The sequence below is a fragment of the Chiloscyllium punctatum genome, chromosome 19 (assembly GCF_047496795.1).
Source record: "Chiloscyllium punctatum isolate Juve2018m chromosome 19, sChiPun1.3, whole genome shotgun sequence".
In the NCBI taxonomy this organism is placed as follows: domain Eukaryota; kingdom Metazoa; phylum Chordata; class Chondrichthyes; order Orectolobiformes; family Hemiscylliidae; genus Chiloscyllium; species Chiloscyllium punctatum.
Window position 1 is genome coordinate 85126479 of NC_092757.1, and position 25414 is coordinate 85151892.

Here is a 25414-nt window from a genome sequence, read left to right on the forward strand (position 1 = left end):
TTATCTCGGGCGACCGAATCAACATGGACATTTACTATAAACCGACCGACTCCCACAGCTACCTAGACTACACCTCCTCCCACCCTGTCCCCTGTAAAAACGCCATCCCATATTCCCAATTCCTTCGTCTCCGCCGCATCTGCTCCCAGGAGGACCAGTTCCAATACCGAACAACCCAGATGGCCTCTTCAAAGACCGCAATATCCCCCCAGACGTGATCGACGATGCCCTCCACCGCATCTCCTCCACTTCCCGCTCCTCCGCCCTTGAGCCTCACCCCTCCATTCGCCACCAGGACAGAACCCCACTGGTCCTCACCTACCAACCCACCAACCTCCATATACATCGTATCATCCGTCGTCATTTCTGCCACCTCCAAACGGACCCCACCACCAGGGATATATTTCCCTCCCCTCCCCTATCAGCGTTCCGAAAAGACCACTGCCTCCGTGACTCCGTCAGGTACACACCCCCCACCAACCCAACCTCCACTCCCGGCACCTTCCCCTGCAACCGCAAGAAATGCAAAACTTGCGCCCACACCTCCCCCCTTACTTCCCTCCAAGGTCCCAAGGGACACTTCCATATCCGCCACAAATTCACCTGCACCTCCACACACATCATTTACTGCATCCGCTGCAACCGATGTGGTCTCCTCTATATTGGGGAGACAGGCCGCCTACTTGCGGAATTTTTCAGAGAACACCTCTGGGACACCCGCAGCAACCAACCCAACCACCCCATGGCTCAACACTTCAACTCCCCCTCCCACTCCACCAAGGACATGCAGGTCCTTGGACTCCTCCATCGCCAGACCATAGCAACACGACAGTTGGAGGAAGAGCGCCTCATCTTCCGCCTAGGAACCCTCCAACCACAAGGGATAAACTCAGATTTCTCCAGTTTCCTGATTTCCCCTCCCCCCACCTTGTCTCAGTCCCAACCCTCGAACTCAGCACCACCTTCCTAACCTGCAATCTTCTTCCTGACCTCTCCGCCCCCACCCCCACTCTGGCCTATCACCCTCACCTTGACCTCCTTCCACCTATCGCATTTCCAATGCCCTTCCCCCAAGTCCCTCCTCCCTACCTTTTATCTTAGCCTGCTTGGCACACTTTCCTCATTCCTGAAGAAGGGCTCATGCCCGAAACGTCGATTCTCCTGCTCCTTGGATGCTGCCTGACCTGCGCTTTTCCAGCAACACATTTTCAGCTCTGATTTCCAGCATCTGCAGTCCTCACTTTCTCCTAGTTAGGGTTGGTTGATTGAGTTAGGTTGGGTTTAGGGTTGATTCATTGATGAGTTAAGTTGGGGTTAGGGTTGATTGATGAGTTAGGTTGGGGCTAGGGTTGATTTGTCCTGGAGCACAGGTTTTCCCTTCCTCCTTGTTCAAAAACAACAGCAGTTTGCATTTGCATAGTGCCTTTGACATAGTGGAATTTTGTTTCACAGGAGCCTCGTTAGCAAACATACAATGCTGAGCCACCTAAGAAGGTGTTAGGACCCAAGCCTGATCGAACAAGGTTCGGTTATAAAGTGTGTTTTAAAGAAGTGGAATTGAGATTTATGGATTGAAGGGCTGAGGTCAGGCCCTTGGTAGTTGAAGGTATGACAGACACTGAAAATCAACAGATCAGAGGAGACCAGACATTAATATCACAAAGGGTTGTGCAGATCTGGAAGGAGTGGAGGGCGAAGGCATGGAGGGATTTGAAAACAAGAGTGAGAATTTTAAAACCAATACACGACATTGCTCAAACCAGAGTCAGTGTAGGTCGGCTGGCACTGATATCGGAAGGGCTGTGATCTCTGAGGGCTCGAGGAGGTTAGAGAGGTAAGGAGGGATTTGAAAACAAGGCTGAGAATTTCCAAATCAAATTGTTGCCAGACCAGACGGCAATGTAGGTCAGCAAGTAATTCTCAGTATGCTGTTCTAACGAGGTGTTAGTCTGATTGTGAGGCTTTGCTTCCATTAAAATAACTCACCAAGAAACACACACTTTAATGTGTTAAGTGTTCATCTGCTAAATCTTGCTAGCAGTGAGATGTCACCTTTCTCCCCTTGGTACGGCGACTTGCCATTGCTCTGTCAGTGCTCTGTGGTGTGGAACATTTAGCACCCATCTTTCAAAGTTGAACAGAGACCCCCCCCCCCCCCCCCCAAGAGGGGGTATAACTTTGTCAATACTCTGTGAGCTGTGACTCAACAGTGTCATTAATGCAAGGGTTTGGGAGTCTGGACTTACAAGATATGAGGAAATTCAGAGTAACAGCAGGAACTCCTTTTATTGGGAGAGGGGTTTCAGTTTATTCTTTCACGGATGTAGGCATCACTGGAAAGCCAGATATTCATTGGCTGTCCCTGATTATTCTTGCACTGATAACTACCCTCTTAAATGGCCCAGTAAAGAGTGGGTCTGGAGTCACTTGTAGGCCAGACTGGGTAAAGATGGTAGATCTCTACCACCAAAGGACTTGAGTGAGCCAATTTTTTTTTTGAAAACGACAATTGATGATGGCCTCACAGTCACCGTTATGGAGATTAGCTTGCAATTTCAGATTTGCATTGAGTGACCTGTGTTGTAGAGGGGTCAGTTAGCTCAGTAGGCTGGATAGTTGGTTTGTGATGCCAGTGGCGTGGGTTCAATTCCCACACCAGCTGAGGTTACCATGAAGGGCTCTCCTTCTCAACCATTTTCTTCATCTGAGATGTAGTGACCCTCAGGTTAAACTCACTGTCTCTAATGTGAGAGCAGTCCTCAGGTCTGGTTGGACTTTGGCAACTTTATCATTACTTAGAGTATTAGCTTGGGCCTCTGGACTAATAATCAAGTGTCATTTCCAGTATTCTCCTCCACTTAACAACCCCTCACACACATGCACACACACACACCTCTGCTCCCAGTGGGGGGCTTTGACACGAACAGCGTTGAGGCATTTTAAATAGAAGCTGAATAAACACACAAAGATATGCCGATTGGGTGAAATAGAGCATAAGTACCAGCATCAACCTGTTGGGTCAAAGGGTCTTTTCTTTGTGCTGTTATTTCCACCTCCTTTTAATGTGAAACCCAAAATAGTTTGGCAAGTGTAGGAATTCACAGTGACTTCTCTTGGGTGTTGCAATGTATCACCTGCTCCCTGCCATCTGTACATAGGAAGGACAGAGACATCAAAACCCCACCTCTTGTTGAAGATGCAAGCTGAATACCGATGGAGTTATGGAACTTTGACCTCGGGGCTGTTTTGTTTTGTGGAGTTGGCCTGTTAGTGGAGAACAGGAACCAATGGGTGCATGAATCTCGGTCGTCCAGGAATAAAGCAGCATCTTGTTCCCTGAGTACCTACAAACATCAAAGAGCTGTCCAACTGCACACTGCCCTGGCGATTATGATGAAGGACTTATACCTGAAACATTGACTCTCCTGCTTCTCGGACGCTGCCTGACCTGCTGTGCCTTTCCAGCACCACACTCTTCAACTCTGATCTCCAGCCTCTGCAGTCCTCACTTTCTGCTATCCAGCTGTGATAGTCAAGGGATTATTCGTCACCTTCCATTGTCTTGAGATCAGCATCTCGTGGACCTTGTTCCTTCTCGCAGAGTGCTCACTGACATACACGGGTTCATAACATAACTCCTCAGAGGGCGCTATCACATCATCAAGTCACCCTTTGTTTAGTCAATCCACACAGCCACCTCACCCATCCCTTCCCGTGACCACCACATACCCCAAGTGTACTAGAGCCTGTGGTAGCCCCATTGGTCTGTCCAACCACCTACAGATTCACCCAGAGAGTGGGAGAGAGTCATCCTTGTCCGCGTGGGACCACCGATGACTTACAGGTCATTGACAGTGATCCAGTTTCCTCAGAGTGAGCAGAATCTCTGACACTCCTCTTTCTGTCTTTCAGCCAGGGCTCCCTGATTGGACCAGGCTAATGGCCCCAATCAGGGAACTCTTATTCTAAGTGGTCTGTCTGGCTGACCTCGTTACAATCACTGCAGTTCAGTTGAGCCTTGCTGGATGCCATCACATTGTTGGAAGTGCATTATATGTTCTGAGCTTTCTGAACACAGTGTAACGTGCAGCTTTTGAAAGGAGCTATCGAGTCACGCACCAAAGGGGGCATCTGTTGCCTCAATGATTGTCGCTCCTACAAAAGTTCACTCTTCCATGACCTCTGTGCTCCTCTGGTTCTGACGTCTTACATGGCCCCAACATCTGCCACTTCACCGTCGGTGACTGTACCTTCAGCTGCTAATCTCTGGGATCCTGCCCCTGAATCTCTCTGTCTCTCCTTTCAAAAAAGCTCCATGGAACCCAACCCCTTTGACCAGGCTTTGGTCACCCATCCCAATATTGCCTCATCTGTGTCTATCTGAAGTTATGGCACTGCTGTGAACTGCTGTTGAACCTTCAGTGGTGCTACACAAATGCACATTGTCTTTGTTAGACAACGTCCTAATTTAGCTGTCTCTTGGCAAGAGCCCAGTTCGGGAACTGGAGACAGCACACCGGAAAATCCAATACCTTTTTCACTTCTTGGAAATGTTAAAAATAAAAGATTACACATTTCCCTTTACTTCACACAGTGCTTCCAAACCGGTGCTAACGTTTAGAGGCAGTTCCAAGGTATGCTGTTGACTCCTACAACACTCGAACGACCCTTTGGCCCTTTGAGTCTGTGCTGACACACTACACGAACACCACTTTCTAACACTTTACCCGTAGTCTTGAATGTTACAACAATTGCTCAAGTGCTTTTTAAAGGTTTGTGAAGTTTCCCATCTCAACTACCCTCTGAGGCGGTACATTCTCACAAACCTTTGCAGAATGCCAACTGGGTGTCGGAACTGGGTGGTTCTAAGTGAAGCTGTAAACCCAGCGATTGTCCTGCAGAGTCCAGGATTCAAACTGGATGCTGCTGTCTTGGAAGAGAGGGAGCAAAAATTAAAATAATGATAAGGACTGTTCAAAATGAGAGACGAAAACAGAAATTGCTGGAAAAGCTCAGCAGGTCTGACAGCACCTGTGGAGAGAAAGCAGAGATAACGTTTCGGGTCCAGTGACCCTTCCTCAGAACCCAAAGTCTGCTTTCTCTCCACGGATGGAGCCAGAACTGTTGAGCCTTTCTACCAAGTTCTGTTTTGGTTTCTGATTGCCAGCAGCCACGGTGCTTTCGGTTTCTGTTTAAAATGAGCCTGTTTTAAAGAAAAAGGGACAAAAGTCCTGTGAACAGCAGGGAGGAGAATGGCTGTTTGATAAGCAAGGCATCGGACGAATGTTTGGTGAAACCTCCAGGAACACACACAACCAGATTTGGCAATCCAGATTAGAGCAGGGCATCAATTCGGCTCAGTTCATCTGAGTCTTTTCTGGGCTGGCTGAAGGAGGAAACATGATTGCAAAAAGTTGCCAGATTCTCTCTCTTCAAACAAAACCCAACCACTTCACTGATACCTTTCAGCTTGGGGCCTTGGAAGTGGCTATGACACAGGGCCCCCCTGAACAGTATCATATGTTTCACTGGCTTATTTATGAGGACAGGTTTCATGGACTTGGTTTGTATTCTCTCAAGGGTCAAACTGAAAGAAAACAGTGTGATAAAGTACACGGACACCTGGGAGGAGTAGGCCATTCGTCCCATCAAGCCAGCCCCACCAACCCCAACAAAATCATGGCCGATTCGATTTTGGCCACAGCTTCATGTTTCTGCCCACCCCCTTTGACTCCCTCATTCATCGAAAATCCTATCCACCTCTACCTTCAAAATATTCAATGGCCCTACCTCCAACCTTCTCTGGGGAAGAGATCTTCAAAGACTCTCAACCCTGTGAGGTTTTAATTCCTCTCTTGGTCTGAAATGAGAAGGACCCTGGTTTTTAAATGGCGGCCCCTAGTCCTCGTCCATCCCCCCCCCACACGAGGAAGTATCTGTTCAGCATCTCTGTAGTCCTGGAGAAGCTGGTTCCTCTGGTGTGCGGAAGTCCAAACCAAGTGGGGAGAAACAAACAAAAGTCAGGAAATGCTTTCCGCAACTGGAATTCTCTCCGACAAAAGGCTGTATCTGTTGAAAAGTTAAAGACTAAAGTCTATAGACGTTTGTGACAGTCGTAAAGTTTGTATAATATTTTACAGCGTACAAAGATGCCCATTGTCCTGCAATGACCATGCTATGATCATGAAGCATCTATCTACTCCAAAACATATGCAGGTTCGGGTGGGTTGGCCACGCTAAAATGCCCATAGTGTCCAGGGATGTGTAGGCTAGGCAGGTTAGCCATGAGAAATGCAGGGTTACAGGACTGAGTAGGGTTGAGTCTGGGTGGAATGCTCTTTGGTGGGTTGGTGTGGACTCAATGGCCTGCTTCCACACTGTAGGGATTCTATAATTCAACTCTAATCCTGTTTTCTAGCACTTGATCCATATCCTTGTGCGTTAAGGCATTTTAAATCCCCATCTAAGAACGTCCTCAATGTATAATAGTTCCTGCCTCTACCGCCCCCTTCAGGCAGTGAGTTTCAGATATCCACCATCCTTCAGGGGAAACCATTTCTCCTTTACCCCTCTAAATCCTTTATGCCCACCGGAGATTTGAATGACTTAATTAGTTGTTAGTTAAGGACAAGGATCAAAGGCTAGGACATGGTGTTGAGGTGTCATTCCTCTAACAGTAAGGTTCAAGGGGCTGAATGGCCTCCTCCCTGTGAAGGAGGACAGAACTGGTTCTGTCCACCCCACCTGCGAATCTAGTTTCCTCTCAGCCGTCTGACAGTTGCACCCAGGAACCCATCAGCAAAGCAATTAGACAAATCTGAGGGGATTTATTTCCGTTTAATGGGCATCATTTTGTTCCTAGTATTTTCTTCAGATTCACAGTCTGTGCTGAGGGTGGCATGGAGCAGCATTGGAAATTAAAATTGGAGAAGTATGAAAAAATTCAAGTTAAATGTAACAAGCCTTTTTTTTCCCCTTAAAACCATGAAAAATTAATAACCCATTAAATGAGCGTTGAATTATTAATACACACCATCAAATGCCTGCTAAGATGGCACGTTCAGCCTGCATGCCCTTTCTCTTATTTTAGTCCCATTAAGAATTACTCTGTCAAATCACACTTAACCTTTCAAGCTCTGAATCACCAGTTGCCCTGCAGTGTAGCCTCAGACTTGTGTTAATTGCTGGCAATGGAAATGATCCCAGCTGATAGTATTACTGGACAAGTCAGAACTGGCTGAAACTTGGATTGAGAGATCATATATTTAATTTTTGCAGTTGTTTAGTCACAGATATACGTTCACACAAGGCAGCAGACACTCTAGAACACTAGGACATAAGTTCCTTACACAAAAGAAAAAGAGAACAAACGAAGCTGTGGCCAGCAGAGAGAGAGATTTTAGCACAAGTGTCAGAACAAAATTTCAACCATTTTCCCAACGTCATGCTTTACAGAGAATCAATCCCAAAGAAATGTCACCCCAATCTCTTTGAAAACTTTACTTCCCTTCCCCAGTCTCTTTGTCTCAGAGGCTGTTTTGTAATTCATCTCCAAGTCAACCAGCCTGAACCTTTCACAGTTTGGATGGTCTGACCTTCCTCGTTGTAAGAACTTGAAGATTTCTATCCAAACTCTCCTGGCTTAGAAGACTCACAGGCTAGAAACAACGTCTGCTGAGGTGACTTGTCTCCTTGAACTGAATTGAACTGAGAAACTTGTTATTTTCTGTGAGGATATGAACTGTTCTCTTCTGAACTTCTCTTCTGGGTTCAATTCCCGCCTCAGGCGACTGACTGTGTGGAGTTTGCACATTCTCTCCGTGTCTGCGTGGGTTTCCTCCGGGTGCTCCGGTTTCCTCCCACAGTCCAAAGATGTGCAGGTCAGGTGAATTGGCCGTGCTAAATTGCCCGTAGTGTTAGGTAAGGGGTTAATGTAGGGGTATGTGTGGGTTGCGCTTCGGCGGGGCGGTGTGGACTTGTTGGGCCGAAGGGCCTGTTTCCACACTGTAATGTAATGTAATCTAATCTAATCAAATCTAATCTAATCTAATCGAACTGAACTCTGGGTTCTTCTGAAATAAAATTTAGAATCTTCTGTTCTGAGCTCAGAACTGAAATGATTGCCTTACTGTGTTCATCTGTCATAACCTCAATATTCTAAATATTTTATCTGTTAACACCACCGATGTCCAATGGGTAGTTGGACCATAAGATACTGGAGCAGAAGTAGACCATTCCACCCCATTGAGTCAGCTCTGCCATTCAATGAGATCATGGTGGATCTGATCATCCTCAACTTTGATTTCCAGCTTTTCCCCCATTGTGTTGTCCATTGGTTCTATTAATGATTAAAAACTTGTCTACCTCAGCCTTGAAAATGCTTAAAGACCCAACTTCAACCATCCTTTGTGGTAAAGAATTCCACAAATTCACAACTTTCCATGGGAAGTAATTCCTCCTCATCTCTGTCATCTCTGTGATCCCATATTGTGTCCGGTCTTGGATTTCCCCGTGGGGAAACAACCTTGCTACAGCTATTCTGTTAAGCCCTCTAAGAATCTGATATGTTTCAATATAGTCGCCTCTCATTCTTGTATATTCCAATGAGTACAGGCCCAATCTAATAATCCTCACGCGACAATCCCTCCATACCCGGGATTAGCCTAACAAGCCTCCTTTGGAATACCTCCAATGCCAGGATATCTTTCCTTAGATATAGGGCCCAAAACAGTTTACTGTATTCCAACAGTGGGCTGACTAGTGCCTTGTGCAGCATTGATCTCTGTGGCACTCCACTAGTTTCAGATTGTCAGACTGAAACCATCTCCCTTACCCAAACTGTCTGTCTTCTATTGGTTAGCCAATCCTCAGTGCATTCCAGTAAAGCAGCTCCAGCAACAAGGGATCTATCTAAATAAGCAGTCTAATCTACTCATTAACCACCTTGTGAAAATCCAAAAATATTACATCCACTGCTTCCCTTTAATCTATCCTGCTTGTTATCTCCTCAAAGAATTCCACTAAATTTGACAGGCATGATGTCTTTTACACGAAGCCATGCTGCCTCTGTTTGATTGTGTTATGTGCTTCTAAATGCTTTGCTATTTATCCTTTATAATAGACTCTAACATTTTCCCAATTAAGACACTGAGCTAACTGGTCTCCAGTTACCTGTTTTTGTCTTCTTTCCTTTCTATGTAAAGGTGTTACATTGGCAGTTTTCCAACAAGTCTAGAGTTCCTGTAATGATTACTACTAGTGCGTCCACCGTCTCCATTGCAGCTTTGTTTTTAATATCCTATCCATCACGTCCAGGGGATTTATGAATCTTTATCCCCATTAGTTGCCCTAGCACTTTTTCTCTGGAGACAGTTATTGCATTTAGCTACTCTCCTCCTTTTGCCCCTTGAGTGTTTAATAATTTTGAGATTCTATTGGCGTCTTCCCCTGTGAAGACTGATGCAAAGTATTGATTTGACTCCTTGCCTTTTCCTGGTTTCCCATTATTATTTCCCCAGCCTCATTCTCACCCTATGTTCACTTTGGCTTCTTTCTTCCTTTTCTTGAAATTTTTAAAAAGCTCTTACTATCCATCTTAATATTACTTGCGAGTTTACTTTCACAGTTTAGTTTCCCCCTCTTCATTTTTTTTTTATTGGCTGTCTTTTGTTGGTTTTTAAAATTTTCCTAATCTGCTGGCTGCTACGTTGTATGTTTGTTCCTCCAAATCTGATGCTATCCTTAACTTCCCTGGTTAACCATGGTTGCCTTATCCCCTTCCTAGACTCCTTCCTCCTCCATGGAATGTATCTTTGCTGTGAGCCATGAACTGTTTTCTCAAATATCTGAATTTGTTTCTCAATCATTTTCACTGCTGAACTCTTTTCCCCAGTCCACTCCACCCAGTTCTGCCCTCATTACTTTGTCTTTTCACTTATTTAAGTTTAGCTCAGTTGCTCGTGACTTAGTTTCCTCTGTCTAAAACTGAAAGCTAAACTCGACCATGTCATGGTCACTATTTCTAAGGGATTTTTGACTGTGACATCCTGCAACATTAAACATCCCCAGAGTTAGTTGACCGAAATCACATGTCGTCTTAGAAATGATGGATTTAATTCATTGTCCAAACGATTTTGTACCCTCTTAGCAAAACAAAATCAAAATCCATCCTTATTTTAAAAATCCAGATTCCAAAACTCATGAGTCGAGAGTGTGTGGTGCTGGGAAAGCACGGCCGGTCAGGCAGCATCCGAGGAGCAGGAGAATTGATGTTTATTTTAGATTACATTACAGTGTGGAAACAGGCCCTTCGGCCCAACAAGTCCACACCGACCCGCCAAAGCGCAACCCACCCATACCCCTACATTTACCCCTTACCTAACACTACGGGCAATTTAGCATGGCCAATTTACCTAACCTGCACATCTTTGGACTGTGGGAGGAAACTGGAGCACCCAGAGGAAACCCACACAGACACGGGGAGAATGTGCAAACTCCACACAGTCAGTCACCTGAGGCGGGAATTGAACCCGGGTCTCTGGCGCTGTGAGGCAGCAGTGCTAACCACTGTGCCACCGTGCCACCCACGAATGTTTCGGGCATAAGATCGTCATCATTCCTGACGCTACCTGACCTGCTGTGCTTTTCCAGCTCCACACTTTCGACTCTGATTGCCAGCATCTGCAGTTCTCACTTTCTCCAAAGATCATGAGAATATGATGTTTATCACAGTGGTGTTGGGTTGGGTGGTACCGCACCTGGGATTCTATGGAGGCACGATGATATTGGCAAAACTGATTCCTCACTTAAGCAAGGGAGGAGATTGTTGGGGGCCCAGGTGGAGATATTTAATACTTCGCTAGCCACAGGTGAAGTGCCAGAAGATGGGAGGATAGCTCATGTGGTTCCTTTGTTCAAGAAAGGCAGCAGGTATAGGCCAGGTAATTACAGACCAGTTAGTCTGACAGCAGTGGTCAAGAAATCATTGGACAAAGTTTTGAAGGACAGGATTAATCAATACTTGAAAAGGCAGAGATTGATCGGGGTAGCCAGCACAGACTTGTTAGAGGGAGAGTCTGTCTGACTAATTTAATTGAGTGTTTTGAAAAGGTGACTAAATATATTGATGAGAGTAGTGCAGTTGATGTAGTTCACATGGACTTCAGTAAGGCCTCTGGCAGGGTTCAACGTGGGAGGTTGATCCAAAACGTAAGAGCCCATGGATTCCATGGCAAGTGGTTAACTGGATCCAAAGTTGGCTTGCAAAGAGAAGGCTAAGGGTGATGGTGGAGGGTTGTTTTCACGATTGGAAGCCTGCAACCAGCGGTGTACCACAGGGATCAATGCTGGGACCCTTTCTGTTTGCTATGTACATCAATGACTTGGAAGTGATTGTCGAATGTATAATTAGTAAGCTTGCAGATGACACAAAAATTGGTGGGTGTTGTTGACAGGTAGTCTCAGGCTATCACAAGGTTGATTTTGATTAGTTGATCAATTGGGTAGAGCAATGGCACTCATAAGTGTGAGGTAATGCATTCTGGGACATCTAATATGGAAGAATGCACACAATGAATGGCAGGTCCCTAGGGAGTACAAGTCCATTGATCCCTGAAGGTGTCAGCGCAGGTAGACAGGGTGGGAAAGCAGGCATACGGGCTGCTTGCCTTTATTAGCCAGGGCATAAAATGTAAGAGCAAGGAAGCCTTGTTACAACTTTATAAAACATTAGTTAGGCCACAGATGGAATACTGTGTGCAGTTCAATCGCCTCACTGTCGGAAGGATGTGAATGCACTGGAGAGGGTGCAGAGGACATTCACCAGGATGCTGTCTGGGATGAAAAGTTTCTTTTATGAGGAGAGACTGGTTAGGCTGGGTTTGTCATCCCTGGAGCAGAGATGGCTGAAGGGGGGCAACCGATTGAGGGATACAAAATGATGAGAGGCATTGACAGAGTTAGGGAAGGTGTGATCAGTCTAGAGGCTCACCAGGTTAGGGGAGAGGAAAATTGACCAAGATCCTTCTGCCCGCCTCCGTTACTACCTGCACTGGAAGCTGCTGCATGGGTTAGAGTTCAGGTCAGTTCAAGGTTAAGGAGCAAATGGGATAAGTGTAGTTGGTGTTTGTTGGTCGACACAGATGTGATGGGCTGAAGGGCCTGTTTTCATGCTGTATGATTCTTTGACTCGATTATAGTGCTCAGCCGCTTTCCCTGTTGATTTGGTTCCTCAAGGTACCCCTTTATAACCAGCCACACTGCCTTGAGTTACCTGAGGGATTCTGTGCCTGAGGAGTGATCATTGGGTTGGGCTATAGAGAGGTGCCAACAGTGACTGTACAAGGCATTAATGAGACCGCAGCGGGAGGACTGCGTGTAGTTTTGTTCCCTGTACTTGAGGAGAGAAGTAGTTGGCATTGGAGGCAGTTCAAAGGAGGTTCACTGGATTGATCCCAGAGATGAGGGCTTTGTCCAAAGAGGAGAGATTGAGGAGTTTAGGCCGATACTGTCTGGAGTTTAGAAGAATGAGAGGAGATCTCATTGAGATATATGAGATGCTAATGGGGGTTCACAAAGTAGACATGAAGAGGATGTTTCTTCATGTGAGGCAACCTAGAATGAGAGGTGATAGATTTACGACAAGAGGTGGAAGATTTAAAACAGAGATGAGGATACGTCACTTCTCTCAAAAGGTCGTGAATCTGTGCAAACCACTGCCCCAGAGTGTGGTGGATGCTGGGACATTGAGTACGTTTAAGGAGAAGATGGACAGATTTTTAATCGGTAATGGGTTGCAGGGTGTTTGTGAACGTGCAGGAAAGTGGAGTTGAGACTGAGCTGAGATCACTCAGGATGGTATCAAATGGCGGCACAGGCCTGAGGGGCTGAATGGCCTACTCCTGCTCTTAGTTCTTAAGTTCTTATGACTACCAAGTATCTTCAAAAGAGGAGGGACAAGACATTCTTAACATCAATATAAACGTCCTCTCTTCCCATTTACTTAACCTGTGCTTTTAGCTTATTTACATTTGTCTTGGAGTCAGCCTGTTACCATCAGCATTGGTGCACACCCACAGAAGAGTATTCCCCTCTGCAGACTGAATAAGTGAGGATTTGAATGAGGAATGAATCACCTTGAACTCGGCAAACAAGGAGGCAGCCCCTTGCTTCTATTCACTAAATAATTAGATGAACAGTGATGTTTGTGACATGGTATCGAACTAAGATGCACGCACCAGTTAACAGCTGTTTCATCTAACCCAACATTTTCTTTCTCTCTCTCTTCCTTTCTAAAATATTGTTTCAAAGGCTACCCAAACTTTGTCGCAACGTATGGCCGTGGATACCCTGGATTCGCACCCAGCTACAGCTACCAGTTCCCAGGTATGTAGACCCTTGATTTTAGCTTACAGCGGCTGCCATAACTCTCTCAAACCCCACCCCCCCAGTCACCTTGTTAGTGAGCGTGTAGCGTAAACCATGATGCTCCTGTCTGTCTGGACACCACGGTTTTATCCCAGTTCCCTGTGAGAACCTCTGCTGGTTGTTTGTGAGTCGTTAGGTGGTGGAGTGTAGGAGCAGGTTGGGATGAAGTGCTGCACTTGGAAAGGAGGGTGGGTTGGCCGGTTGCGAAGCTGTTGCTTAAATGTCATAGATTCAATTTAAAGTTAGTTTTACCTTCACACCTCACCTTACCCTTTGGTTTCACTCACCCTCTGCCAAATAACATTGCTGGCTAAGAGAGTAGGGCAAACCACTAATGCCTGTACCTGGAAACCCCAGTGATCCCTCGATCCTCAACACCTGCCCTTTCTCCCCCCCCCCCCCCCCCAACCAACTTCTCCCCAGGCTTCTCTCTTCTGTAATGGAGCCTGATCTCTGCTGAGTTCCTTTGAAAGCCTTGTTTCTGCCACCCTTGTGACTTAAGAACTTGCAATCTGCAGAAAGACAGTGGCATATCCTCTTGTGAACATGGGGTGTTGGCACTGTAGGCAAATTTGGCATCACCTCCCCGCCATCTCAACCAGTGTCACTGAGATGCTAGTGATGATGGACCAAGCACAGCCAGGTGGTTTGCCAAATTATCTCAATGGCATCAGGGAATAGTGAGCACATTAACAATGGCAACATCATCACACATAGGCCTGACCAATCACGAGCAGTGAAATTCCTTCCCTAAAAGTCCTTGAGAAGACCGTCTTTTATTAATTATTCGTCCATGGAACATAGGCTTGAATGACTAGGCCAACATTTATTGCTCATCCCTAGCTCCCAGAGGGTTCACTTAAGAATCAACTACATTGATATGAGCCTGGGAATGACCTGTAGACCAGCCAAGGTAAGGATAGCATTCCCTTCCCTCGGGGATATTAGTGAACCAATTAGGTTTCTCCCCCGCGAAAATCATTGTCACATGATTCTTAATTCCAGATATTTATTGAATTCAAATTCGACCATCTACCATGGCAGGACTTGAACACGGGTCCCCAGAATATCACCAGGGTCTCTGGGTTAATTGCCCCGTGATAATACCACTAGGCATCACCTCCTCAACGGAGTCTATGACACACACTAAACATGAGTACATTTGCTGTCCATTCGTGTTCTGAGTCTCCTTACTCTTTGTCCCCATACCTGGGGATTTAGCAAGTGCGTCCGCGAGAAACAAAATTCCACTCCCAAGTTTGGGAACGCTGTTTCCATCAATTCACATTGTGCAGAAATTCTAATGGGTAGCGTAACACGTTGACCATCAAAATCACCCACCGTCATTGCTCAACACACTCAGGTTAGCCAGCTAACCACCACTGTCAGGTCAAGACAGCTCTGTACTTTAGACTTTTAGTTACATTGTGTCTGTCTTCTGATAATGTGTTAGTTTGTAGTTCATGATTAAATGACTGTGTAGCACAGAGAGAGAGAGGGAGAGAGAGAGATGCACTCTGCTCATGTTTATCTGCAGTTTGTGAACATTCTGATCTATTCCGGATGTTCCTTGCCTTTCTGAGGATTCAGCAGGTTGGGTAGCCCAGATTTATTTTGTAATGAGCTGACCGAGCCATGTAACCTCCAGTGGGGCATTGGAAGGGAAAGGAAAAGACAGACCTTTATCTGAAATCGAATTCAGCTTTACTGCCCAAATTCATACGTCGGTGAAGGGGGTTGTGTACTTTGGAGGATGATTATTCTGTCCCTAGCGAGGCATACTCGGAGAGAAATAGATGCCAAGCTCTCAAAATTATTAATGAGATAGCATGCTATTCTGTGAAATTACACTTTAGAAAGTCAATCAGGTCAGCAATGAGGTCACTCAGACTATCCATTCAATTTGATGATGTTATCCAGCTATAACTGGATGTAAAATTCATTAACTTCTGACTCTTACGATGACTTAAGTTGTTCGTTTCTAAGCTTCAGTCATCATAACCTTCCCTTTCGTAAAGTTCCTCTGAGTCTGCATGGCTGTCATCAGCATTAATAGGAAGGGCTAAGTAAAATACGTCTTTTAATTCACTCATGGGGATATGGGAGCCACTGACTAGGCCGAAGTTTCTCGTCCATCTCTAGCTGTCCTTGAGACAGACAAGTATCTGGCTGTGGCTCTGGTAGATGTCGTGAGGGCCAACTTCATGTCCTCAATTTCTGGGTCGGCTTACCCCACTGGCCATTCACTTGACAGTTCTTGACGGCACGAGGTGGTTGGTTGCGTCTTTAACAGAGTGCCACCACTGAGAGGTCAGCTCACGTTGATACAATCAGTCAGCCAGCCAGGTATAGCTGGCGCTAGTGAAATCTGTGGCATTGCTGTGCGATCAACTGGACTGAACTGTCTGTCCTCTGCAGGAATGCTGGGTAGATAGGATGGTGTTGAGACACTCGGGAGTTGTGGAGATTATAATTGGCTGACCCCTTTCCATAATATTCAGAAGGTTGCCCTTTGACCTTTAGCACCCACAGGGCCTTTTATAGGTTCTGGCATTCTCATAGTGCAGAAAGCCAGCACCAGCGAACATTAGCCGTTTAAATGCCTGGGACATTTGACTGCAGATCGACTGTTCTACTAGAGTATAGTTGTTGATAACACTTTGGAGTTTAGCAGAATGAAAGGTGATCCCATTGAAAGATGTCATATACTGAAATGAGGGTGTTGGTTGGTTAACTCAGATGCAGAGTGACACCAACATTGCAGGTTGCAACTTTCACACCTTATGAGGTTACAATGAAAGTCTCACTTTCTCAACCTCTTCTTCCTCACCTTAGGTGTGGTGACTCTCAGGATAAACCACCATCTGTCCTCTCTCTCTCTCTCTCTCTCTCTCTCTAATGAGACAGCAGCCCCACTCTCTCTCTCTCTCTCTCTCTCTCTCTCTCTCTCTAATGAGACAGCAGCCCCATAATCTGGTAGGACTTTGGCAACTTTGCCTTTATTCTAAGGAGACTCAAAAGGGGAGGCTGAAGGTGGTTCCCTTCTGGGAGTTTCAACATTCAGGAGGAACAGTTTTAAAAAAGAGGCATCCTACTTCAGATGGAGATGAAGTGGAAATCACCTTTCTCAGAGTTCAGAATTCTCTTTAGAGAGCTGTGGAGGCAGGGCCATGTTATTGCTGAGTTAGACAGGTTTTTCGTTGACAAGAGAGGCTAGAGTTAAGGGAGACCAATCAGTAAAATGGAGTCAAGGCCTCAGTTTGATCAGCCATGATCTTATTGGGGGGAAGCAGACCCAATGGACCTAATGGCCTCCAGCTGCTCCTATTTTCATGTCCTCATTGGTACATCCAGATATTTTCTGATGGACCTGTTGCGAGAGGTTATGACACACTTCTGGAGTAGATGGGACTTGAACCAAGGCCTCCTGTCCTAGAGGTAAGGATGCTACCACTGTGCCACAAGAGCCCATCTATCATTGCATCCTGAGTATTTCCTAATCAATGTGTGAGGCCTTGCTGCTACATGCCTCTGGATCAGGTGGGACTGGAACCCAATCCTCCTGACTCACTACCTCAGTGACACAAGTGCCAGTCCATTGATGTATCCAGGCGAGTTGAGAATAAGATTATTCAGGTGTCCACCAATCCTCTACCAAGGAGGTGAAGTGTAATCTTAATGAAGTCACTCCCAGTATGTTCATTAGTACTTGATGCTGAGATGGGTGCACTAGCCTCCTACTTGGAGAGGTGGTAAGTCCAGTGTAATCAGAGACATTCCAATCACAGGGAGCTGAACGACCTCCCTTCAGTCCCAAAGCTCAGTGTTTGTGTTTTTGTGCGTAGGTCCCAGGAAAAGCCACCTATGGCTCTGTGCCTGGGAATCTCCCAGAACACGGCTCATGGTGTGATCTGTGAGTGTCGAGCTGTGAGCTGTGATTGGCACTCTGTAAATGGCAGAAAAAAAACAGATACATCTCCTTAAGGGTTTCAGCACTCAGTTGGATCACCTGTGTACTCCAACTAGGAACTGAACACGAGACAACTGTTAATACAATGCAAGGGGGCAATACTCAATGCTGTGTGATAAGGATGGTTCTGATGTATAGCATTATAGAGTCTTAGAGATCAACAGCACAGGAAAAGACTGTTCGGCCCATTGCACCAGCACCTGTCAAAAACAGTGACCTAACTTTTCTAATCCCATTTTCCCATATGAAGGGGAAACATTGATAGGGACCCACTTGTTTACACTAATGATCATTTCAATTAAGTGAATGAATCAACTGAAATATTAATATCTATCATAATTCCATCCTATAGGTGAATAATGTTGCCTTATTCCACTGTATAGAGTGTATGGCTGTCTAACCATTCTGTCTGGCCCTGGTGATAAGTATATCTGATGTCAATTGTGAGGTATAATTCTCGATTTCAGGCCAGTTTCTGTCAGTACAACAAATAATCTGGGATTGCTAAACCTCCCTTGGTTTGTTCTCCATTGATTCTCTTGCATCTCACTTTGATAAAATCACAGGATGGTTATATTGCAAAAGAGTGTTTATCTCCTCTTCCCTGTCAAAAACCAAAGTTGAAATGTATTCTTCCACATTTTCAGGTAGGCTTCAGATCTCAATTACCTGCTGCTTCAAACTCAACTTTTTTCCCAGGTCACCTTTTGGTTCTTTTGCCAATCTGTGCCCGAGTGTTCTCGACTCATCTGTCATTAGGAAAGGTTGTCTCTGCCTGGGTCAGTGTATCACAACCAGGGGTCCGTGTGGGGCAGGGGAGGGGGGTGTGTGAGGGGACATCGTGCTCTGGTCTGGGGTTGGAGGCCTGGGGTCAGGAGGCGCACCAAGACCCTGTCATTTCAATTCATACCCTGGTCTAGACCTCCCATGGTTTTGAGAGACATCAATCCCAAGAAAAACCTCCCCAACCTTCCCTAATTTATCTTTGGAACTGAAGTCCCTCTTCTCTGCATTGCAGAATACAGTCACAGAGTAGTACAGCACAGAAATAGACCCTTTGGACCAACACGTCCACGCTGACCAAGATTCTCAAACTAAACTAGTCCCACCTTCCTGCATTTGGCCCATATCCCTTCAAACCAATTTCCAACTCATACCCATCCAGATGCCTTTTAAATGTAATTGTACGCATCTCTACCACTTCCTCTGGCAGCTCGTTCCTTATTCTTTCCATAATCTGTGTGAAAAAGTTTCCCCTCAGGTCCCTTTTAAATCTTTCTCCTCTCATCTTAAACTTATGCCCTTTAGTTTTAAACTCTCCTGCCTCAGGGAAAAGACCTTTGCTATTCACCTTATCTATGCCCCTCATGATTTTGTAAGCCTCTATAATGTCACTCCTCGACCTCAGACACCCTGATAGGGTTAATAAGTCTGCATCTTGGTGAAGTTCTGCACGTTACAGAATATTAAAACAGCCTGTTGCTTAATCCAACTCTCTCACGTAGTTGTGCTCCCTGACTCTAGCCCATGTGCTGATGTATCCTGTTGACCTGAATATGGATTAAAGACACATTTCTGGAGGCCAGTGGACCTCGTTGCCCCTGGAAGCTAGGCATGTTCCCCTCTTCCCCCTCCCAAACTACCCTCCTCCAATCCTACAATCCTTTGTCCTTGTAAACAAGGCTGTCCACCTACCATGGGGCCTTCCAGAAATCCAACCCAGACGTTCCAAAGATCGCCAGTCACAGTCAGAGAGAGCTACTCATTGAAGATCACTTTCTGACAAATGACATTGTTTACCAACTTCTTTTGAACGAGATAGTCATGTTGGGACACGAGGAATTTAAGGACCAAAGGGTTGTCTGAGCAAACTGCTCTGTACTGACGGTAATTGTCATAGAGTCATACAGCACCGAAACAGACCCTTTGCTCTAACCATCTGTGCCAACCATAGTCCCCACCTGCCTGCGCATGATCCATATCCTTCCAAACCTTTCCTATTCGTGTACTTATCCAAATGACTGTTAAACATTGTAACTGCTCCCACATCCACACTTCCTCTGGAAGCCCATTCCTCATGTACAAACCACTCTTCTTATAAAAAAGTTGCCCTTCATGTATTTTTTTAAAATCTTTCTCCTCTAACCTTAAAAATATGCCTCCAGGTCTTGAACTCCCCCACCACAGGGAAAATATACCTGCCATTCACCTTATCTATACCCCTCATGGTTTTAAAAAATTCTATAAGGCCAACCCTCAGCCTCGTGTCCACCTGTTTCTCTCTCCATCTGACCCTGTCAGCATATCCCTCTGATCCTTTCTTCCACATATTTATGTTCAGTTTTCCCTTTAAATGTGTCTGTTCTAATTGCCGCAGCCACTCACTTTTGGGAATGAGTCTCCCTACACTCCAGGTGAAAGGATTTTCCCTGAGTTACCCACTGTATTTGTTAGTGATTGTCTTGTATTTCCGAATCTAAGTTTTGGATCAGGGTAAGATTTGACAGTATTGAGTGTCGAGGAATGTGCCGAAAACAGAGCAGACTTCCTGTTTATTTTAGTTTTGCTTCCAGGACTGATACTAATGTTTGATACACTGATATCCATGTTGAATTAGGCAACTTTCAGAAATTTTATAGTAAATCTATAAAACATACACCAGTTTCCATCTTTCCCTGTCTGGATGCCAATCACTCCCCACTAGGGGCAGTGGAAGAACCCAGCTCTTTTTCAGATTTTTAAAAATAATCTAGAATTCCGAGAGTGCAGAAGCAGGCAATTTGACCCATCGAGTCCACACTGACCCTCCGAAAAGCATCTCACCCAGATAAACAACCCTACACCATCCCTGCAATTTCACATGGCTAATCCACCTAACCTGCATGTCTTTGGACTGTAAGAGGAAACCTCGAGCAAACCCAGGGAGAACATACAAACTGCACACAGACAGTCACCCGAGGCTGGAATTGAACCCAGGTCCCTGACGCTGTGAGGTAGCAGTGCTAACCACTTAACCATTGTGCTGCTCCAGATGTATTCTGACGCTCCTTTGGAGCAAGTGGTACTTGGAACCCAGGCCTTCCTTGGCTCAGAACGTGGGACACTACTAATGCACCACAGTACCGTTCCTTCCCCCCTACCCAGTGCTTTTCTGATTAATAAACCAATCAATTTTTGGTGAATCACGCAGTTTACAAATTATGACAAGCACTGTTCAACAGGGGCAGTGTACTAATAAGAAGCATCTGATAAAGAGAGGGACTAAGTCAGAATGGTGTTGGAAGGAAAAGATGTCTCACTCTTGCTCTGTGCTTATGCCCATCTCTCTCACTAAAGGCATCGCGGGCAGAGGGTTAGATAGGGCAGACAGTCAGAGCCTTTATCCTCGGATGGTGATGGCTAGCAAGAGGGGATATAGCTTTAAATTGAGGGGTGATAGATATAGGACAGATGTCAGAGGTAGATTCTTTACTCCGAGAATAGTAGGGGTGTGGAACACACTGCCTGTAACAGTAGGGGACTCGCCAACTTTAAGGGCATTTAAATGGTCATTGGATAAACATGTGCTTGACAATGGAATAGTGTAGGTTAGATGGGCTTCAGATTGGTTTCACAGGTTGGCACAACATCAAGGGCCGAAGGGCCTGGACTGCACTGTAATGTTCTATGTTCGATGTTTGTTTAATTTTGAAAAAAGCCTACTAATGAACCACTCAATGAAACAAATGACAATGCCAGCACTGCCGACCAGGAGCTACCAATCCCTCAGAAGCCAGCTCTTTTATTGAAAGACCCATCACCCAATTAATTTATTAAACAACTCAACTAGTAACAATCAACAAGTACTGTCCACTGACAACACTCAAAAAGATGGAGAACACAAAGGACGGATTAAATCACGATAATTCACTCTAGCCCTCGCAATGCCCAGCTCTCTCCTGGTTAACACTGCTGCCTCACAGCGCCACAGACTCAGGTTCAATTCCACCCTTGGGCTGTGTGGAGTTTGCACATTGCTCCCTGTGTTTGTGAGTGTTTTCCCCGAATGCTCCTGTGTCCTCGCACAGTCCAGAGATGTGCAGGTTAGGTGGAGTGGCCATGCTAAATTGCCCAGTGTGTCCAGGGATGTGCAGGCTTGGTGGATCATTCAGGGAAATGTGGGGTTACAGGGACAAGGTAGGATGCTCTTCAGAGGGGTCGGTGTGAATTCGATGGGCCGAACGGCCTGCTTCCACACTGATAAATGCCGACAGCTGAGCTCTTACAAATGTCCAGGGAGCAACACCTGCTCTGTAGATCTGGAGCTGCTCCATTTTTACCTTAAAGGGGACATGCATTTCTAACTCTGACAGGCGATGTGGTCGGGGGGGTGCAGAGAGTGTGAAATGGCCGCAAGGTGCACTCTGAGTGCTTTGTTGGTTAGCTCTCCATGCTGTCAGTCAGCCGTGTGGAAGCAGCCAGGGCCCTGGGAGCTGGGAAAGGGTAACTCAGGCATCACCCAGAGAGCTGTTTGACATCACTGAAGAGAAGATGAATATAGTGAGGTTTTCCACTGCTATTTATAGCTCAGTAACAGGCGGAGGCAGAGTCTAAAAATAAAAACACTTCTCCACGTAAGATTTTATTGTCTCAAGTGCAGGCTATTTTTGGGTCCGCTGCCGCATTTGAATTAAATAAAATGAAGTGGAGAAGCTTTGGGCGTGAGAGAAAGGTGGGTAATGTACAGGGGAAGGAATGACTTCCCTGCCAGTGTTTAAATTCCCCTTCGTCACTGTACCACCATGTCCTTACAGATGCATTCTGATGAATGGCTTTGTGCATACACCCTGCTAATACATTGTGTCTTACTAAAACAGTGCAGTTGTGGGCAAATGTCAGCCTGCCTCTAAGGTTCAGTGAAAAAGAAGTGGCTGGTACTTTGTACACGGTAATGTTACAGCAAGGCCAGTACTAGCAATATTCATTCAGCATGTGTGAGCTAACCAGGAAACATCTCGCCTTCTCTTCCCTTATTGGCTGTATTTCTTTTTGTTTCCCGCCTGTAGAAATAAACGTGCCTCATGTATATTTTGGATATTTGTGCATAGTTCCTAATTACATTACAAGTGATCATCCACCCCTGATTTACTTATACTTTTTTTTATTTAATTGCAATTTCTTGGGTTCTTTTAATCCCTTTGGGGTATCGCTCCATTAATTTCTTTTCTTATTTCACTTTTCAGACTGTTTCCAGATTTCACAAGATATTATTTTTATCAACTAAATTATTTTTCCTCTTGCAAATTAGCAAGGTCTCCTGCAGTGTTCATGAAAGCCTGAATGGCTAGCTGTGATTAACTGTTGGCTTTCGCTGTAATTATCTCTAATAATAACTGCCTGGGCCCAACACCTCTTTTATATATAAATATATATAATACTTTATATATTTTTAATTATTTTTTAAGACACATTCCATGGGCTGTCTGCCATTTCGCTTCCTGCATGATTTAGTTGCTTGTAATTTAAATGCTTGCTTTGATTTTTTTTGCTGTATTGTATATAAACATTTGCTGTTAAATGTCACTTCCTTGATTCTATAAACTGTGGATGGCACAGTCTATCTTTACAGTCACTAAATAGCTCCTCCCCCCTTCTCACAAGGTTTCAGTTTTAAAAAGAAACGTTCTTATTTTTAATGATCCCTGAAGTAAAAAATAACGAAAAATATAATAGCGGGCAGCTATGAATTTGCTGCGCTATCATCTTCTGGGAGTTGTTTTTATTAAGTGAGTGGTGGTCACAACAACTTATCGTTAAATAGCGCCTGTGACAACCCAAAATGCTTCATACCAGCGTCCTCAAACACATTTTGACGCATAATATATTTTAGGACAGGTAGCTTGGTCGAAGGTTAGATTTTCACTAACGAGCACCCAGCGGTTGGAATCCCTGGGGATGGAGTCTGTCTTTCTAAACTTGGGAAGGAAAATATTTTTCTTAAATGTTACCACACACCTCTACGGCAATGGGACCTGAACCAAAATCCCCTGGCCCAGAGCTAGGGACACTACCACCTTGCCATGTGAGCCTTAAACGCTGCTAGTGTGTCACCAGTCTGAATTTTCTCATAATTGGCCTTTGGGGAAACCCTGGGTGACTCGATGTGAGGGCTTAGTCTTCTTCCCCAGAGTTAAAAATTACACGCTGGCTTATAGTCCAAAAGGTCTATTTGGAAATGCAAGCTTTCAGAGTGTGCCTCCTTTGTCAGGTAGCTAGCCCTAAAAGCTTGTACCTGCTGTTTGAGTTTTAACTTACTCCAACACTGGCACCTCCATATCATGTTCTCTTCCAGAATGATTGTGTCACTCAGTGAGGGAGGGGGATTAACTTTAAAGCAGCTTCCATTGCCCAATAATTTGCAGTTGCTTGTGGCCAAAATGCACTTGACAAATGAGCACTCTGACTGAGTGGCAGGATCTGTGTGACACTGTGTCCTAATGTGCACTCGTGACCCCAAAATTGGAAATAGGGAGGGGATTAGTGGAAGGAGGGGTTGTAAAGCTCAGGCCCGTACCTCAGGGCTAATGCCATAAGCTGCAGGGACTTTTAAAAGATTTAACAAAAAGCACTACATGAAAATTTGTGAGAAGTGTGTTGTGTGCTAGGGGTTTAAGTGTGTTTTTAAAAGGAGAAAGCTCCCTTTTCATGGCTTACCTAGGCTGCTTATTTAAAGCCCATGAAAGCTGTTGACCAAACCCGAAAACAAAATGGCTGCCCAATAGGCATGTTGCTGTCATAACAACGTTGCCAATTTTAACAACCAATAGCAGGAGAACATTATCTTTAAATGGTGCAGATGAACAATAAAGAAATTGTTAGTAAAATAAAAATACAATTTTAAAAATTATCCATATTCCAATCAAAAATCCAATTATTTTGGTTAGTTTTTTTATTTGTCATCCAAAGTTAAAGCTTTTGGGCCTACTTGCTGTTGAAGTACTCCATTCCAGGAGTCCAGCTGAAAAAGGCTGAATGAAGTCAGTCAGCTTCTTTGATCTTTACTGATCTGTCCAGTCTGTACGAGCCAGTGAAAAGAAAGCTTTCTTAACTTCATTTTTTTGAAGGTCACTTAATTACTAAGTCATGGAATCCAAACAAGCTTAAATTATCACGTCACTCTGTTCCTGTTAATTAAACATGCTTGATGTAATTAATTGCATAGCCTGAAATAGTGTTGAAGTCACTGGCTTTCTATTCTGTAATTTTTTTTGTAATGTGAAGACACTGGTCTCTTTGTTACTTCTTATTCTGTGATAGCAGGACCTCGAATGCTGATTGTTGCTTAGTTTGAAAGTGTTTGCGTTTTTTTTTCTGTTGTGGATTAGAATGATCCCTTTTCTCACTGACCTGTAATCATAGCTCTTGTGTTCTGCTTTAAAATTTCATTTTTTTTCCTTTTTTTTTAAAAAGTATTTCGCTGTACCTAATTTAGACAGACAAATAAAGAGGAATTCCTTTGACAAATCTCATGCAGTATGTGTGTGCGCACTCTCCTCTCTTTAACTGCAATTCCCATTTCTTGTTTGACCATTTAACAGACAGCAAACCTCTCCCCACCAAGCCTCAATTGGACAGACAAGGGCGTAGTACGATTCCATTCGCTACTTGTACCATTCTCTTGAAAGGTGTCTGGGTTGATCTGAGTGTCTGTAGGCTAGCCACAGTGACGGAGTTGCAGCGGGGAGTGTTAAGAAGAAATAGACAAGAGTTCCCTCTTTCCTATTGCGGTCTGGTGACCGTTTATGTGTCTCCTCCCAGCTCCTCCAGCAGAAAAGAAAATACAGTCTCATGGTGACGCTGTACAAGGTTGAATAACTCGCTGGTACCTCCCGGCTGGGCCCACGTGGGAAAGACAGACAGTCGGGGCAAAATACCACTGTACCATCTGATGGCCGCAAAATGACATCCCAACATGAGTACACACCGTCGGGGAAAGCCAGGGTCACAAGCAGACACACTCTCGTGCAAAAGTATTTCCTA

General features: G+C 45.0%; 1 protein-coding gene across 25 annotated transcripts in view; it reads left to right on the forward strand.

Annotated features, from left to right (window-relative positions):
* Positions 1–25414, forward strand: part of LOC140491556 (RNA-binding protein Musashi homolog 2) — a 573466-nt gene that overhangs the window by 400433 nt on the left and 147619 nt on the right. For 24 of the 25 annotated variants that reach the window (XM_072589910.1, XM_072589909.1, XM_072589920.1 and 21 more), the window contains exon 10: positions 13309–13383. In XM_072589910.1, coding sequence (XP_072446011.1) covers positions 13309–13383 — 75 coding nt within the window. Of the gene's footprint in view, positions 1–13308; positions 13384–22617; positions 24899–25414 lie in introns of those variants that run through there. The other variant, XM_072589935.1, reaches the window with a different exon arrangement.